At 40.3% G+C, this 17,358-nt stretch overlaps 1 protein-coding gene across 1 annotated transcript; it reads right to left on the bottom strand.

Moving 5' to 3' along the window:
• Window positions 1-249: 249 nt before the first annotated feature.
• LOC104461558 (poly [ADP-ribose] polymerase 14-like) lies at window positions 250-16,064 on the bottom strand. The gene is made up of 15 exons (XM_010073190.1): window positions 15,968-16,064; window positions 15,462-15,749; window positions 13,838-14,074; window positions 10,231-12,485; window positions 9,032-9,265; window positions 8,511-8,732; window positions 7,435-7,525; window positions 6,345-6,494; window positions 5,773-5,835; window positions 4,550-4,717; window positions 3,460-3,666; window positions 2,767-3,360; window positions 1,490-1,635; window positions 764-938; window positions 250-539 (listed from the first exon to the last, which is right to left on the bottom strand). The coding sequence occupies exons 1-15, from the start codon at window positions 16,062-16,064 to the stop codon at window positions 250-252; spliced, it is 5,217 nt and encodes a 1,738-aa protein (XP_010071492.1).
• Between the last annotated feature and the right edge of the window lie 1,294 nt (window positions 16,065-17,358).

The following is a 17,358-nucleotide window of genomic DNA, read 5'->3' as shown; positions in this document are numbered from 1 at the left end:
AAGGCTTGATATGTCATCCAAGAGCAGTTTTCAGTGAAGTATTGAGCTCAAGTGTTAAACATGCTCAGCTATTCTGAGTATAAACAAGCAGTCTAGTCCAGTGCTACCAAAAATTGACAGAGGCTGCTTAAATGTAACCAAGCTTTAAGAAATTAATTTGATAAAACTATTCATTGTGTATTTTATTAGAAGTGTCTCTATCCTACACAAAGACTGAACCACTTTGATCACAGCCAAGATTGCATGTCTTTATCTAGTGAAAGTGATAAGGTATTCTGGATAAGCCTGAATGTCATTAAATATGATAAACATGGTTGGATGTTTCACATTATCGGTTGAACTATCAAACAGATCTATAGAGTTACTGGCATTTTTTGCTGCTGGAGTAATTGATCCTCTTGTCCCCTGAGAATACTCTCCAACCAGGACGCGAGCCAAGTACATGTACTTCTTCCCATCCATGTCTGGTTTAGAGTAGGTGTCGTGGGCAGAATAGCTGGCGTTAACAGCAAAGTATGTTCCATTTCCATAGTTTGCAGCTGTAATCAGAAAAACAAATGTTTGTGAGCATTTCAGTAGCAGCAATCACTTATCTGTCATCTTCAGAGCCTGTGAATCTCTTGACAATTTTGCTTTCTATTTGCAATAGGGAAATATCACAAAATAAATAATTCTGCATACAAGGCAGGACAACACAGATGGCACCACAAATCAGTCCTAGCCCTATTCAGAAAAACAAGAGTTGTTTTGAAATTCACATTACCGTGCATTCCAGCATAGCTCCGGTTAAATCCATGGTTGTTAATTAAGGTTAATGACTCCTTACTTGTCCCATGAAACAGAAGCCTCTCATTATTTGTGTTGCCATTTTTGTTATCCATTTCACGCTTTTTTATTTGGTAGGCCTTCCAAAAAAATGGGTTCTGTACCCTTTCAATCTGCAAAGTTTGAAAGTAAGACAGAAAGAAAGAAAGAAAGAAAGTAAGTTGCTGTTATGAAAAATATTAGTGTATCAACAATTCAACGCTTCCAAGGTTCTCCTCCAAGCTCCAATGCATGTACACCAGGTTATTTAATAAGTTAGTCAAATCACTCCAAACTTTGGCATGATGGACAGCAGAACCCAGCCCAAAACATGACAAAAAACACTCCATGGGAAGCAATATAGGACAGTTTCACAGGTTTCTGGTCATAAATAACATGCCTACCCACAAAGCACACATGGCTTCAGCAAGCTAATCCTGTGCTCTAATACAGCAAAAACTATCTAAATGAAGAACACTCTCCCTTGGTGCTGAAGAAGTGACTGCTTAAGAGTTGTTCCAAATACCTCAACTACAACATTAAACTGATGCTGGTTAAAGTTAATGACAGCCATAAAGGCTTGTCCAACTTCAAAAATCCCAGTGGAATTTATTTTTTCATTATTAGTATTCTTCATCACTTCCTATCAAAGTATTTAGGCTTGGAAATGATCACATGCTTTTACCTTTACAATTTTTAATGACGGACAGCTCTTCATAAACTTTTCCAGCACATCTCTGTATTCTCTTGTTGCTGGTTTTAGTTCCACTATTTTGAGTCGCTGGTTTTGCATATCATCCCATGTTGCAGGGAGTACTGTTGACTCTTGATCTGCAGAAGAAACATAATCATAATTACCCAAATCCTCTACTTAAAATGAAACATGCCCTGCTACAAACGCTTCTAAAGCCCGTACATCTAGCTTATCGCTAGTGCCTATTGGTCTTTGTCAGCCAAGAGTATCCCATGGGTCTCTTAACAGAGGATTAGGGCATCATAGTTTCTAGTTTGCCACTGCACTGGCAATTGATGCACCTGAATTGGTAGTTCCTAGACAAATTTATTCTTCACAGCTGAAGAGGGATCCTTTGCAACATCTTTTACCAATAGCCTTCCCTGCAAATCAAGTTTTCAAGGACATGGATGAAAATGAAGATTTACCGAGTAGTTAATTCTCATCAACTACGAGACTAGGAGTAAAGCATCTGAACAAGGAAGGCTTTAAAAAAAAAAAGTTCAAGAATATACTCTCCATCTGAAAAACAGACTTCCCTTTCTTCCATTCTCTCATTTAATGTGAGGCATAGTATCTAGCTGTAATGTTAAACAGTAACACTGACTGATGCATATGCTCGACATCCAGCATTATAGGTTCCCTCAGTTAAAAGTGATATTTTTTGGTAAGAGAATAATAAAAAAAAAAAAAAAATCTGAAAATACGTGCAGGAGGCATTACTAAGGCACTGGGAGTGGCACAGTTACTTAAACTTGTCTGCTTTCACTTTCAAGTGTTAAGTGGACAAAAACGTTGTTCCCGTTAAGATATAAAATGTGCCCCTTTAAAACTGAGTCACTGCAGTTCAAAGAAAAATAATACACTGAGAAAAGCCCTGTATGGATGACTACGAAAAAGGTAGCTCCTTATATTGTAAACAATTAGAAGTAAATGGAAGAGGGTACAGCTCAAGAACAGAAATGAGGTGAGATCTAGAATAACAACTGCTACAAACATCTAGTTATTGCTGGTAAGCCTGTTAAGAATCTCAGTACACACTACCTACAATTACAAATATTAAATAACTGCAGGATTCTTTCATTTCCCAATTCAGTTCCTTTCTACATTCTCCAGAAATGGACCTGCACAAAGCTCCTAACAATGTTTTGTGTATTTTTACCATTCCTTACTCTTACTAGCCTGGATGCAACCTGGGAACTTCAGTCTGTCAGGATGCTTTTACTTACCTTCAGATTTATCAACACGTATAATGGGTGTACGTTTTCCTTGGTCATCCACAGCATATCTAGTTTCTATATTCACTGTGTACTTTTTCTCATCAATGACGACTGAAATATCTTTCTGCTTTGCAATGAAGGCATTTTCCAAGTGCATATTTGTGAGACTGTCGAAGGGCACATAGGAATCTTTTTCAAAATATTTCCACTCAATTAAGTTTCGTAAAAGTTCTGCCTTTATCTCTTCCTGTTTAGCAGCTTTTACCCGGTGGATCATTTCTTGCACAGCCGAATAAGCAATCCAGACATCCTTTGCAACACCTGAAATCTGAATACAGGTACTATCCAAATGAAGAGCAATTTTTAATCTCTTTTGTAGGTCACACAGTTCCTCACTCTCTGTTTCACCAAAATGACAGATGGACTCATCTTTGATTTCTGTTTGAAACTGTTCCTTTAAAATTGCACTTTTCAACCAGTTTTCAGCTTCTTCCACTTTCTTTTTGTTTTCACCACAAATTTGCAAAACAGTCAAGTCAATTTTCTTTTCCAAAACTGGTTTGGGTTTTTTCCTTGGGGAACGTTTCTCAGAGCTCCAGAATGCTACATTGAAATACACAAGTGTTGTAATTAATAATTACCATTATCAGCTGGTGCTAAACAGATGGCTCTATAACCTGTATTTAAGTGACATTTACTTACACGTTAACTTGGAAAACAATGATTTGGCTGTTGTTTTAACAGGACTTTCTCTTTTCTTCATGCTTGTATGGAACACACTCAGCAGATGTGGCTGAAAGATGACAACTTTAACCGTTTTCACAGATGGAGCAGAGTTGCTTCTTGCAAAGTCAGTTACTGCATCTATCATCTCATCAGCTACTACAACTGGGTCCCGGCCTGCCTCACCTGAAACAAGTTATAAACATTTTGACTTTAAGAAGTGTTATAACTGTTACAAATGGTTAAAACATCTTTAAAAGAAGAGTTGTGAACATACCCACAATCACTTGGATCATGAACAGGTGAGAAATCACTTCAGGTTGGCAGTTAGGAAAGGTTTCTATTTATCAGGAAAAGGAGGTTCGAGACCACCTTTCCAGCACAGGAACAACTGAAGTTTACTTTTTGTTGACATGGCAACTGAGCAGGTTATGGCATAAGTGACATGGCTTGGCTACCTGATAGGCCACAGGCCTGGTGCTCAATGGCCCAGTAGCCAACTCTTTACTCAAAAAGCAAGTCTAGTTTTATTCAGGCAAGAGGTCCCTGCATGCTTGGGGGCCCAGTTCTGGATTCTCTGACTCTAAGGATTTTTACTGAACTAACTGGAAATAACGAGAGAAGAAAAAGGGACAATCTGGCCTTTTTGACAGGTTCACATTCCATCCGGATCAACCCTACTTGTGTAGCCACTACCCAGAGCTGCATCACCTACTGATTTCAGCAATGGAGAAGTACCTCCTTGGATATTCTCTGATGAGCTGCCCACACATATCAGGCTGCTATGACAAATATTTCTGGTTCTCCAGGAAGCACAGACACACCTTTGAATCCCTGTTAGCAAGGAAGTGTTGGCTCTAGAGCACTCCTACTCTTTACACACTAGCAGACTGCAAGGAGTGAAGCTTTCTAGGTATTCATAAGCTTCTAATAACGATTTTAAAGTCTGCAGTTTCTGAATATATTTTCACTACAGAATAACCCCTCCAGATAAATCAAACTCATCACTTGAACCCCGAGATCAGTAGAATCATGTGCACTGAACCCATTTTAAAAAGGAGACACAGACCTGTTCCAATTGCTGGGAAGGCAACCGAGCTGTACTGCTGCAATTCACACTCCTGAAGCACTTTGGAGACTAGCATCTTGATGTCTTCTTGGGCAACAAAATGAATTATTTTTTTGCATGGCAGGTTTCCTGCTTGGGTGGTAATGTAGCTCTTGTTAGGTTGTGAGGCTGAAACATTAAGTAGGAGAATGTAATCAATCAACAGTTACCCACAACATAGATGCATACTAATCCTCATTAAGAGACAAGAAATGGTGACAAATATGCCACAGGATAAGCTTCAAGTCTCCTTTCACACACTATGCAGCCCTTTCTCTCTATTTTCACTTGCAAGGCACAAGGATTCATTTTATGTTTGTAAAATATTTGCCTCATTTAGCAAACAAATTTTGTGAGCCTTTATTTGTCAAGTTTAGTCTGCATGAAGTTCTTCAAGTCAGAAGAGCAGTATTACGCTCTGCCTTCATGCACACGTAAGCATGCCATCTCCCCTCAGGCTGCCTAGCCTGAATTACCCTCTTGGCCTGTGCAACAGAGGTTTACCTCTTATCTCCTCCACATAATTGTTTTCTTTTGGTTGGTCTTCCAAGCTGACCTCCACACCACCCTCTTTTCCACTTGCCTTATTTTGTGGAGTTTTAAACCACATACTTGTGCATCCCTACTTCCCACTCACAGTATTTGCTGTTCACTAGCTGAATTTGGTCTACGAATAAACACCTCTTTGGAGGCAGGAAGCCAACTTCACTGGTTTCCTCTGTTTGTCACACAGAGGATGTGGCAGTGGGTTGCTAGTTAAGCCAACAGTAAAAATATTTTTTCTCACTCAGAAATGACACAAGGAGATGCTGGTAGATAGTTGCTTCCAGTGAGGTGTGCCTTCTCTATCAACATTTCTGCCAACACGATCCCTTGCTCATGGCTCTGTTTAATGTAGATTTGATTTGGTTTTATCATGGAAAGCTTTATTGGAATAAGAGGATGCAATAACGAATAGATTTAGTTCTTTATATATGCTTAGAAGCCCTCTCCTTGAAGATTTTTCTTTTCCTTCCCTCATTAGCTGCTTTACAAATACCACATGAACTCATTAAAATCTAACTGATGTAACACAGCGCATCATACAGATGGATGTACAATAGGTACTGAGAAAGTACCCCAACAGATTCCCTGCCATGCACGAACACCTTCAGAAAGGAGGTCAGAAGTGTGGTACACCATACCTAGTTGAGCACATTCATCTTCAACTGCTTTTCCAGCACCGTTCAGAATTGCTCTAGAGACACCTTAAATGAGAAGAGGCATATGAATCCACTGTTACTACTGTTAATGCCATTGAAGTCCCATCTGAGGCAGAACTGTGTACCATGTAATATCTCAATCCTGATAACAGTAAAGGTTATAATTGAACAGAACCGTTACCTAAAATTTAGACTTATGCTTTTAAATTCGAGGTGATGTCTAAAGTACCTAACTAAAGTTCCACTGAGGTTAAAACCTCACTGAAGTTTGTCTTCTCCTTTACCCAAGAGATATTCTATAAAAAGATTCTACTAAAAAAATAAAATTATTAGTTACGGTTTCTGCAAGAGTCTTAAACATGACATCATGTAACACAGATTAACAAGAAAGTTTCAGACACTTGCTAAATGAAACTTTGTATGCCAAGAAGCAAAACAGAAACCAGACTGTGAAACAAAAAGGTTTGAAACATTGAAAAAAATACTTCCTACTCTAGGAATCCAGCCCTTCCAACCACACGTACTGTTTTCACACATAATACCAACTAAAATACCTGTTTTGAGGCAAAAGGTTTCGTTTGTTATGTTTACAATGACATCTCCCTCTTCCTTGGTAATATCGCCTTCTGCTACCCGGAACGCAATGGAGCCGATCATCACTTCATATACGTTCTGTGCTGGGGAGGAAGAGGCACCAGACAAACCTGCAGGAAAGAAATACAGACCCTGAGCAGAAGCGAGTAATGTGGTAGAAGACAAGGGCAAAACACCTACAGAGACTGCAGTAGTTTGGCTCCAGACTCAGCCACTGAAGGGGACTGCCAGCCGAGTTAACTGAAAACCATTCCTTCTCACAGGAGGCTCTGATCAACTTCACCTATTCCCATCATGGCTATTCATGCTGAGATCACAGAAAAAAATCCTTGTTTTTCTGCACACCTGATATACAGACACTACTTTGTGATATTTTACTATAAGCCTTTGCAAAACTCCAAGGTAACAGAGCAGCAAACTTTCCAAGTCTCACTCCCTTGCTCCTCTGTCTCACAGAGATTTCAGGCAAGTTCTCTACTGCATGACAGGAACTTTTTACCTATGCATTATTTGTAAAATTAATTTTTCAACATATAACTTATCTTCTACACTCTGCAGTTCCATTAGGGTGGATAACACCAAGGATATTTCAGTTTGGTTCTGCTTTTCATCTGAAAATTTAAAGATCTAAGAGCATTCCAAAGAGGCCACTTTTACGACACATAACCAGGAACTCAGCTGCCTTCCAAGGATATAGGAAGACACCCATCTGTTCACCATCTGATCATGTACTGCAGCAATAAAAGAAAGAGCCCTGCTTGTGCCCTCAGCACACGATAGCTTCTGCTGTCCTGATTTGTAGGGGCACTATGCAGATCACAGGTACTTTTTTTTTTCTTAGCATCTCCAAAGCCATTTCAGACACTACAGACACTCAGCCTGAAAATACTATAGGCTGCCTTTACAGCACCCACTTCAACTGTTACTTGGACTTCGGGGACAACACGTCCACCAGACAAATATCTAAACATCCATAATGAATGCATTCCCTAGAATATTTAAAAAAATTAAAAAGACCACTAGGCACCCAACTTCTGTAAACAAGCTTACCTATGCCTTGGCTATGCTTATTTGGGGAAGTCTTCTGCAGTTTAACATCTACAGTATTTCCACATCTGTTCTCAAGTTCATCTGAAAATTCCTAGAGAAAGAGATTACAATCAACCCCTGTAAGAAGTCTTTAAGATTACAGAGTAGAAATAAAGATTTGAAAAGTAAAGTTAAAAAACATTTACAAAGACCTTAACCCAAATTTCTTCATATCATCTGCCACAGTGCTGATGGCAAGTTTTGACACATTTGTTCTCAGAGAACAAGGTTCTTCAGCATGAGCAACAGACAGAACTGATAAATAACTAAGTCAAAGCCCCAGTTACCATTCCAGAGGGACGCTTTAACAGGTGACATCCTTACACTGAGAGGCTAGTTTACACTCCAACTCCAGTCTTGCAGCTAATGCCACCGTTCCCTACGCACAATAGCTCAAGTTTTGGCACAACAGCCTTCAAGTTTGGCCTTTCAAAATGTATTAGCTACTGCACAAAATAGCAGAAGTCAACAGATGCAAAAACACTTATTTGGACATTAATTCACAGCATGACTGCTCTCTTTTGAGGGATTCATGTGAAATTAGTAACTTGAGTGTGGATATAGAAAATTTGTGCTAATGTGATACTGAAGCAAGGAGGAGAAGTTAACCAGCACAGCAATGCTAGCATAACCGTTCTTCCTAAAAAGGCATTAGCATCCCATTGAAAGCACTCCTTTTTCCAAGAGCAAAGACATCTATGCAGGAGGTGCAGCAAATTCATCTGTAGGCAAGTCCTGTGTACTGAAGAATTAGGTGAGTTCATGAGATAAGGAGTAATTACACTTTCATCTGTGTTATTGCCAGGGAACAGAAAAGGACAAGAAGGGCGCAGGGCTGTGCGGGACAGGCAGGGGATCATGAGGGATAGAACCAAACAGAGAACTTCCAGCACTGACAAGAGAGACTGTCAGAAAACTTCTGTAGTGTAAGAACAAGCAACCTGCGGATTCTTTGGAGAGCATCAGACAGCCAAGTGTTATGAGACAGACCTAAATAAACCAGCATGTAACAGAGACAGAAAAACCTGGAAACTCACCTGAATATTAGCTGTGTCTTTTGGGTGCAACAGAAAGTGAACCTCCTCAAGGGAATTTACTCCGTTTTCACTACTGAATTCAAACACTTTGTCAAATAGTAATTTTGCAACAACAGACCTTGGGAATCCTAAATTTCCTGTCCCCATCGCTGGGAAAGTAATTGACTTTAAAGATAGTTCCTCAGCAATCTCTAGGCATTTTGTGATGATATTTCCCAAGATCTGTAAAGCACAATGAGTTTTTCAATTACTGAAAGTATTTATTTTCCAGTATGTGCAATGTCGCGCCTTCCCTTTTAGCTATCTATCTCTTGGTATTAAAATACAATAATTGCATACATCACAATGAATATATTAGTCAAAAAGGGATCAGCCACACAGTTAAAAAAAAAATTATAAAAAAAAAAAAACAGGCCAAACTCTCTCACCTCCTATGACACCATCCCCCATTTCAAAGGAAAAGTGGCATTAAACCCACTATAAAGTCAAATTAGAGTTCAGGCAAATAAAAACCCTTATACCTTTGCAGATGGGTGTCTCTGGGACCATGCAGGAACGACAGCATGAAGCACAACACTGCAACCTAGATTGTAACCTTCTGTTTTCAGCACAGATCCTTCCTCAGGTGTTCTTCCTAGGCTTTCTTCTTTTAAGGCCGTCTGAAGCATTGTCCCTGCCTTGCTTAGCAAAGCTTTAGAGAGTGGCCCTTTATCAAGCTGGAGATCTCTGGCAACACTGATGACAACAACATCTGTCTGAAAAACAGGCAAACAAAAACTCTGGCTTTTAAGTACCAAGTTTAAATTTTGCACTGACTGATCACTGTCCTGGGTTAAGCCAGGACATACAGCCCGTCTGCCAATTTACAACGTAAATGTTTAGGACAGCAGAATGTGAACAAAGCTTTGGAATAAACCAGAAAAGTTATGCTCAGTTCCAATACCATGAGCCTGCCCATAGCAACACAAAAGCTGAGTTAACAGTGAAATTAATTTCAAGTCAGCAACAGAAAGTCAAAATTCTGCATTTCTAGTCTACTCATTCTACCTCTATTTGAAATACATTTATCAAGTTTGTTCTCTAAGAGGAGCTCACAAACCAAAAACCTGTGTTCACTGAGGTAAGCAGGACCATCCCTACATGACTGCTCTAGAGAAAAAGGAGAAGCTGAAAACAAGACTGGAGGAAAGCTATGGAGAAAGAAGTGAGAAACGCAGTAACTTAGAAGGCAGAGAAATACAAAGGGCTATGAACATTGTGACAAAGCACCATATTCAGCTCCTCAGGAAGGACTACTTTACACATTTTAACGTATATTCTGCCCTGGCCAACTGGAGGAGCTGCATGCACAAGCTGTAGGAGGCATCCACTACGGAAAGCGTTCTGAAAGGAGTTGCTTCTAGTTTCAGTGGTCCTAGTAAAGTAGCCATCAGCCAGCTACCAGCAATTCAATATTGGAGGCAACTGCAATGCTGCCCAGCCATCTGTATCTGTCACGTACGACAGTCATCTAACAGCAATTGTTATTACCAGCAGTGATAGCCAAACTCAGGAACATATCAAACATGTTACATTAATTACAGATGATGGCCTAAGGTTTGTCATTTTTTGGTTTTGTGTTTAGGTTAAAAAAAAAAAACAAACAACAAAAAATACCCCAAAAAACAAACCACAAAAAAAACACTTGATATTTTAAAAGCAAATAATTTAAAACACTTACTGTAGCATTTTCAATGCTTCCTTTTTTCAGCATGATGTCAAGACCTTCCTCAGTTGTTACCACTGGGAAGTTCTTGCTATTTGGAGAAATTTTGCTTTTCCTAGGCTGATGAACTGTTCTGGTCTGAGGCAGTGACCTGTAGGAAAGTGAATGATCTGGAAACACTTCTTTCAGTGCCTTGCTGAAAGCCTGAATGTTGTTCTCTGCAATATCCACAAGATGAACCTCCTTCAAGCTGCTCTCCCCCATGAATTCTTCCAAAGTCTCCTTGATAGAGGATACAATCGAATATGTACACAGTTCCAGTGGGAAGCCAAAAATCCCTCCACTTATAGCAGACATAGCTACGGAACGATGATTAAATGTTTCAGCTAGTTGTAGACTGTTCTTCACTGTCTTTCTTAAGAAGTTCACGCAGTCTTCTGCTTCATCCTTCCTCCACCTGGGCCCCACAGCATGAATGACATTCTTGCAGGGGAGTCTCCCGGCGCCCGTGATAACTGCGGACCCAGGCTGCAAACTCCCGCGACTCCTCACCAGCTCGTTACACTCCTGCTGCAGCTCTGGACCAGCCGCTTTTAACAGTGCCTCAGCAAGGCCACCGATGTGTTTTAAGTCTTCATTAGATGCGTTTACTATAACATCAACAGGATGAGTGCACAAGTCAGCTTTATAAACCGCTATTACAATTCCTCCTACAGTCACCTGCCTATAGGGCTTGCCTGTATTACCATGTTCTTGCTGTTCCTCCAGCTGTTCTTCTGACTGCTCTTCCAGCCTGACTAGACACTTAAAGTCGTGTTTCACACTGGCGGCAAAAAAGTGTTCTCGCTCTTTGAAATAAGACTTGGCTCCCGGTTCTCTAATTTCCACACGTTTATAATGCAGGCCAGACAGAATATCCTCAACTAAGGTGACTCCCTTCAGCACTTCTCTTCTCGGCCCACTCAAGGATATAACTCTACAGTTCTTCTGTGTGCTAAAGTCAACTTTCACACCTTTACTCTGTAGGTCACCCCAAACATTTGTCTTCTCTTTCTCAAAAAACATTATTACTGCCATGGGCTTTCCTCCTATGACCTTTTGTACATGCGTGTTTTCATCTACAAAGTTAAAAAGGTCCTCAAAGGCCTTTGCTACTGCTTGAGAACAACCAGCAATAATGACCTGACTCTCGGTCTGAGTGACTGTTACATCTTCATTACAGCAGTTTTGCTTGGTGAGCATCTTCCATTCCTTCTTCTGAAGGACTGACTCATCCTCCAAAGCAATGCTTTTGTAATCCAGTTCCTTCTTTAGTTCTTCTTCTGCTTTTAGGAGATCTTCAGGAGCACTTCCTTTCAAGATGATAGCTTCTGTACCAAGCTCATAAAAGGCACTAATTTGTTTTGACAAAAACAGGCTCTGTGACAGGGTCTCATTATCAATACGCTCTAAAAACTGGAAAATATAAGGGTGGATATTAACTGTTTTCTTTGTCATTTTGCGTATATTATCTAATATTTCCCCTTTGACTTTATAAACTTCCTCAGGCACTCCACACAGGTTAATGACCTTCTGCAAATGATCATAAGTTATCTGCAGGGCTGGGAACTCCATGTGAATTTTTTCTTCAAGACCAGTACTCTGTAAAATTGCATATTCCCCTGCACCCAGTACCACCACTTCTTCAGTTCTCTGTTTTTCTCTTTCAATTTCTCTTGCAGTCTTCTCTATCAGAAACTTCAGTTCTTGTTCAACACTTTTCACAACTTCTTTTTCACCTACTAGAACAAGGAAATCCTGGGAAATACATGGGATTAGCAGAACTTCATCGGGGGTAAAGCTGTTTCTAATGGCTTCCCACACGTCTGCACTTATTTGACATTTAATTGCTTTGTACTTTGATATGTTATGTGAAAATGCTGTGGAAACATTTTCATTCCATGTCTTGATCAATCGAGATACTAATCTCTTCTGCTCATACAAAGTAGCTGAAGGATGCAAAGTAACTTTTGGGTCTGCACAGTAGGGTTCAGGCCATGTTAGCTCACAGTTACATTTTGACATTTCACAGCTTATTGCCTCGGTTAGCCTATTATTCCTCATCAAATAATTCCAGATATATGGATCCAGAGGCACTGTAATTGGTTCTGGCTTCTTAATCTGCGGCCCTTCCTTTCCATATAGAGCTGCACCCAGCGAGACATAGTAAGGATAGACAAAAATTGGTGTTTTGTTGAGTGAATGTTGCTTTGCCAATATATTGGTTACATCTAAAATAAACAAGCAAAAAACCAAACAATTAATGATAGCACTTCAAACCAAATATCTTCTGTTGTTTGGGGTTTTTTTAAAATTTTTCTACATAATAATGTTTTTAAAGTCTAAGAATAGTTTTACATTAATTTCCCCCCTTCCCAGATAGAAATAATTCTAATTTATTGAAGAGTTTCTGATTTTAAATGCCAAAAACTAAGCTAGAGAGAGACAGTCAAGAATCAACACTGTCCACATGCAGGAGAAGGCATGCACAGCACTGCCTCTGCCCCCTCTTCTGTTATATGCTGTACTTGAAGTACCCACTCAGTAGTTGTCTGGGCTGTTACTCAGCAGTATCAAATCACAGCTCCTCAGTTTCCCCCAAAAATAGCATCTGGGATAAAGTTATTTTCTTCCTAGTAGCTACTATGAAGCTATGTTTTGGATTTGTGCTGAGAATAATGTTGTAACACACTGTTGTTTTAGTTGGTGCCAGGCAATGCTTACATTAAGCCAAGGACTTTTTCAGCTTCTCATACTGCCCCTGCCCTCCCAGCTTCTTCTCTACAAGAGAAGCTGAGAGGAGACAAAAGCAGGACAGCTGACCCAAACTGGCCAAAGAGATATTCCATACCATGAAACATCATGCTCAGTATAAAAGCCAGGGGAGTTGGCTGGGGGGATGTAATTGCTGCTCAGGAACTGACTGGGCATCAGTCAGAAGGTGGTGAGCAGTTGCATCACTTGTTTTTCTTGGGTTTTGTCTTTTTTGTTGTTGTTGCTTTCCTTTTCACTACAAATTATTGTTATTAGCAGTATTTTATTTTAATCTTTAAACTGTTCTTATCTGAACCCACCAGTTTTTGTACCTTTTTCCTCTGATTCTTTCCCCCATCTCACTGTGGGAGCAGGGAGCAAGCAAGCAGCTGTTTGGTGTTTACCACCAGCTAGGGTTAATCCACGACATCAGCCAAAAAGCCATCCAAGAAACTGTCCTTAGACAAGCCAGACAGCACACACTGCCACAGGGCAGCTGGTGGTAAAGGCAGGGGGTGAGAAGTCTCCTGCACTATATGGGGCTGTGCTTTCTCTATTGCACTCACATTGTAACCTGAACTCTGTCAGGATCAAGGCCTGGGTGAAATAAACTGTGCATAAAAAGGAAAAAAATTAAAAAAATAAATCTGTGTCTCATGATCAGTTGGTCCAAAACTTAAGCTTGCACTCCAGTTAGCAGAGACCTGCTGACAAAGCAGCAAGTCTGCTGCTTTATTAGGGCAAAGTAGCCATTTCTCTAGAAAATCCACATTTTGATCTTTAAGTAGAAGGATCTCAGAGAAATAAAGGCATCATATTTCTGCATTACCTTTATGGTCACTGAAGGTAATGATAGCTGCATCTTCATCAGGCAGCTGCTGAACGTCCACCACTTGTGCACCTCCATTCTTCTTGTTTTCAAAGTAGACGGTTATGTAGTCACTGGGTGTGTTAGGTGGTATATTTTCAGCCCTAACGCTTCTTGTTAGCTCAAGGCACCGTGCAGTAATATTTTGTTGCTTTGCTCTGGGGTTTTGATTAAGGCTTTTAGCAAATTCCCTGGCATCTAGAAAGAGAAGGGAGAAGAAAAGAAAAAATGAAAAGAAAATATCAAACTAGTAGCTCACTTTTTTACTATGTTAGTGGGCTATCACTGTGTGCGTTGAGCAAAGCACTGAATTACAGAGCAAAGCATCTGTCAGCTCAGAGGTTTCCACAAAGTTACTTCTTTACACGTATTCAGTATCTGTCACCTAGTATTCACCATATGGTTGATCACAATTGTTGCCTACAACTACCATAGCCAGAATTTGACACTAGCTTTCCTACTGAGTAGCACTGGGTCTCTTTAACCCCCAAAGACAGTAAGATCAGGTTTACTTTTAGGCTATGGCTTTACACACAACAAATTAGACCTAAGTCATCAGTTCAAATTTGGATTCTTTGAGTTTTATGATAAATTCCATTTTGGATTCTTTAAGTTCTATGATAAATTCTATTTTTGGCTATTTTCCCCCCATTATCATAATGATAAAAGATAGTCAAGTCACTTTTACATCCATCAGGCAAACACACTATTAAGTTTTGAAAGAATCTACTTACTTCCTAAAGGCTACACCAAAAATTTGTGACTGGACCACAATATGAGGCAAATAAATTCTGACTTCTAAAGCAGAAAACCTGCTCACTGGTGAGAAGTAGGAGCAGACAATTCACCACCACCTGGAAGATGCCTTTGTCATCAGTCACTAATAAGGCAGAAGAAAAAATGTATGGTATCGAACACACTGAAAAACCACAGTTGGTACTACAGCATCAGGCAAAGCGTATGGTGTTAATTCCACGCTTCATGTAACCGACAGCTGCCACAAGGACAGCTGGACTTGCCTCAGCACTCAGCATCCCAGGGTCCATCCAGTCCAGTATCCTGACTCCAGCAATGGCCACTGCATGTATCTAGAGAACAGCTGTAAGAAGATGCCGCTTCCCTAATTCTCTCCCAGCTTCCAAATATTTTTTAGTACAGATTTCTCAAGCCTGATGCAGTCTATTTAATAACCTTAGAAAGCTCTGTTCCAGGGACTTAAGTTTTCCCTCAAATGCATACAAACTTACTACACATGTAACACCTTTTGGCAAGGAGAACCTCTATCATCGATCTGTTCTAAGACTAAGTACATCCTTCTGTTGCTTGTATAAAGTTAGTTTGTTTTCAGTCCTACCTGTTCTGTTTACTATCCAGATCAGAGGTAACCCTCTTCCAGATTACACTAGCCTCTATAACTTACAGATAAAAGGTATGTCATTAACTTTAATAGAGTAAATTCTCGTTTAAAATGACACAGTATCAGACTAGACCTTAAACCTATGACAGAAAACAAAATTTCCTGCTTAGTGTCCCTCACACACAAGTAGCTAATAAAAAAAGATCCGCAACTCTCACTCCTTCTTACCAGTATTTCCAGTAAAATTAACTGCAGCGGCATGTATTTCAGGTATCATTTCCACACTGAAGTCACCATCATCCTCTGACAAGCCACTGATGTTCTCTACCAGCATAATTAACAAGCAATCTTTTACGGTCTCCTTCACATTTTCAAGCACAACTAGGGAGGAAGGCAGAGATCCTTGCGAGTCCTCCATTTGGCACGGCTCCTGGAGAGTCTCCTCTTGCCACGGCTTCACAAACAGATCAATTTTTTTCACTGAATGATGCTTCCTTTGCAAAACTTCTTGGGCATCTAGTTCCACAGGAAAACAAAGAAAGATGTCATCTTCCCCTCCCACCACAGCACAGCAACATGTTAAATTACACTCTAAAAATCTGGCCAGCCATATTTTCTCATATCACAGAACAAACAGAAATAAGGTAAAACTACATCAAAAGTTAAGAGTTGGGATACAGCATGATTTAGATGTCCCCAGACTCCGCAAAGGAAAGAAAAATGTACAATCATACCTTCCTCATCCTGAAAGGTGATGATCATCTCCTGATCCTTTTTGATGTAGGACTCAATGGTCCCCCCACCAGACTTCTTTTTATTTTCAAAGTACATTTCCACAATCTCATCTTCTATTTCCTCCCCAGAGGCAGTGGTTACTACTATGACAGATCTAGACGTAGCTTTTTCTGCTTCCAGTTTCTCACATGATTCTGAAATGAAAGATCACACCCTAATGCCTTAGGCAAAAGTTAAGAAAAACCCCAAGCTTATTGTCTTCCAATCTTTCACACCACTTTTTGTTCAGATCACAGATGAGATCAGGGAAAAGAACAGGCAAATAAAGAGTAATTCAGGTGGTGGTGTTTTTTTGTTTTTTTTTTTCTCCACAGCAGCCTGTAAATCCTAAACAAGCTGAGCATATCACTAGCATGATTTGTCATATCAACAGGTGAGAAGGTTTCCATTCATCACCAGGCAAGGACAGCTGAAGTAATGGCTATGAAAGCTTCTTCACAAACCCATGATGAGGGGAACCATCACTCTTCTGTCTACGCACTCTCTCCATTTACAGTTGCAGCCATTGCTGTGGGTCACCATGGGTCTACAGGCACCAGCTGCCACAGGAGCTCAGGTGTACCTGCGGCATACTATCACAGGTCCCCAGCGGGGCAGGTGGCAGCTGGGAAGGTGTGAGTAGGGACAGCCTTACCCAGAACAAAGGTCAGCATCCACTGGATGCTCTCCCTAAGGAGCTGACCTGTCTGAGGCAGCTGGTGAAGTGGAGAGTTTCCTAAAGTGACTCATACAAAAAAAACCCCACCCCATTCATTTATTTTAGCTTGAGATCATGATTTCTACACTACATTAGACAAACACCACAAGCCACCCAGGTGACCAGGGCACTACTGCAGCATAAAGGTCAATGCAAACCAATTAAGCAAGAATACACTGTTCTTTGCTTGATAAGTGGCACACTTACCTGTCTTTTCCTTCTGAATGCACACGGAAACCTCCTTATTCTGGCAGGCGGGAAGAGACACCTGGGGTTCATTAACTAGAGATAAATTACAATGCTTCCTCAGTTACTGCACACTTCAAGAAGAAAAAGGTCACACTCCTGTAGACCCAGGAGCTAACACAGCTTGAATTTAGTTTCATTTGACACTATCAGAATCACAGATTTCTGTATATTCCTTTTTTCAAACCCTATGTTGAATGTGGTTACACAAACACCCTTTAAGCTCAAAAAGCTTCAGGCATAATGTCAAAAAACAAACCAGCACATATTCATGCTGCGTGAACCAATACGAGCAGGTCCTCCTGTGCATTACAGCACTATCCTCATACAAAAACTGTGCTGTTGAACAAGAGGTCAGTGGAGGATGTCCCTCCTCTGGCAGGAATG

Source organism: Pterocles gutturalis, unplaced genomic scaffold (genome assembly GCF_000699245.1).
Source record: "Pterocles gutturalis isolate BGI_N339 unplaced genomic scaffold, ASM69924v1 scaffold6517, whole genome shotgun sequence".
Taxonomy (NCBI): domain Eukaryota; kingdom Metazoa; phylum Chordata; class Aves; order Pterocliformes; family Pteroclidae; genus Pterocles; species Pterocles gutturalis.
The sequence above is the reverse complement of the archived record's forward strand: the minus strand, read 5'-3'. Positions and strand labels throughout refer to the sequence as shown.

Bases quoted from the DNA above. Each gene is read 5' to 3' on its own strand.
- LOC104461558 (XM_010073190.1), bottom strand. From the start codon at position 16,064: ATGTACTTTGAAAATAAAAAGAAGTCTGGTGGGGGGACCATTGAGTCC. The intron at 12,486-13,837 runs GTAATGCAGAAA...TGTTTATTTTAG, and splicing joins TACCTTCAGTGACCATAAAG to ATGTAACCAATATATTGGCA. The intron at 9,266-10,230 runs GTAAGTGTTTTA...CCTGTTTTTCAG, and splicing joins GAAGCATTGAAAATGCTACA to ACAGATGTTGTTGTCATCAG.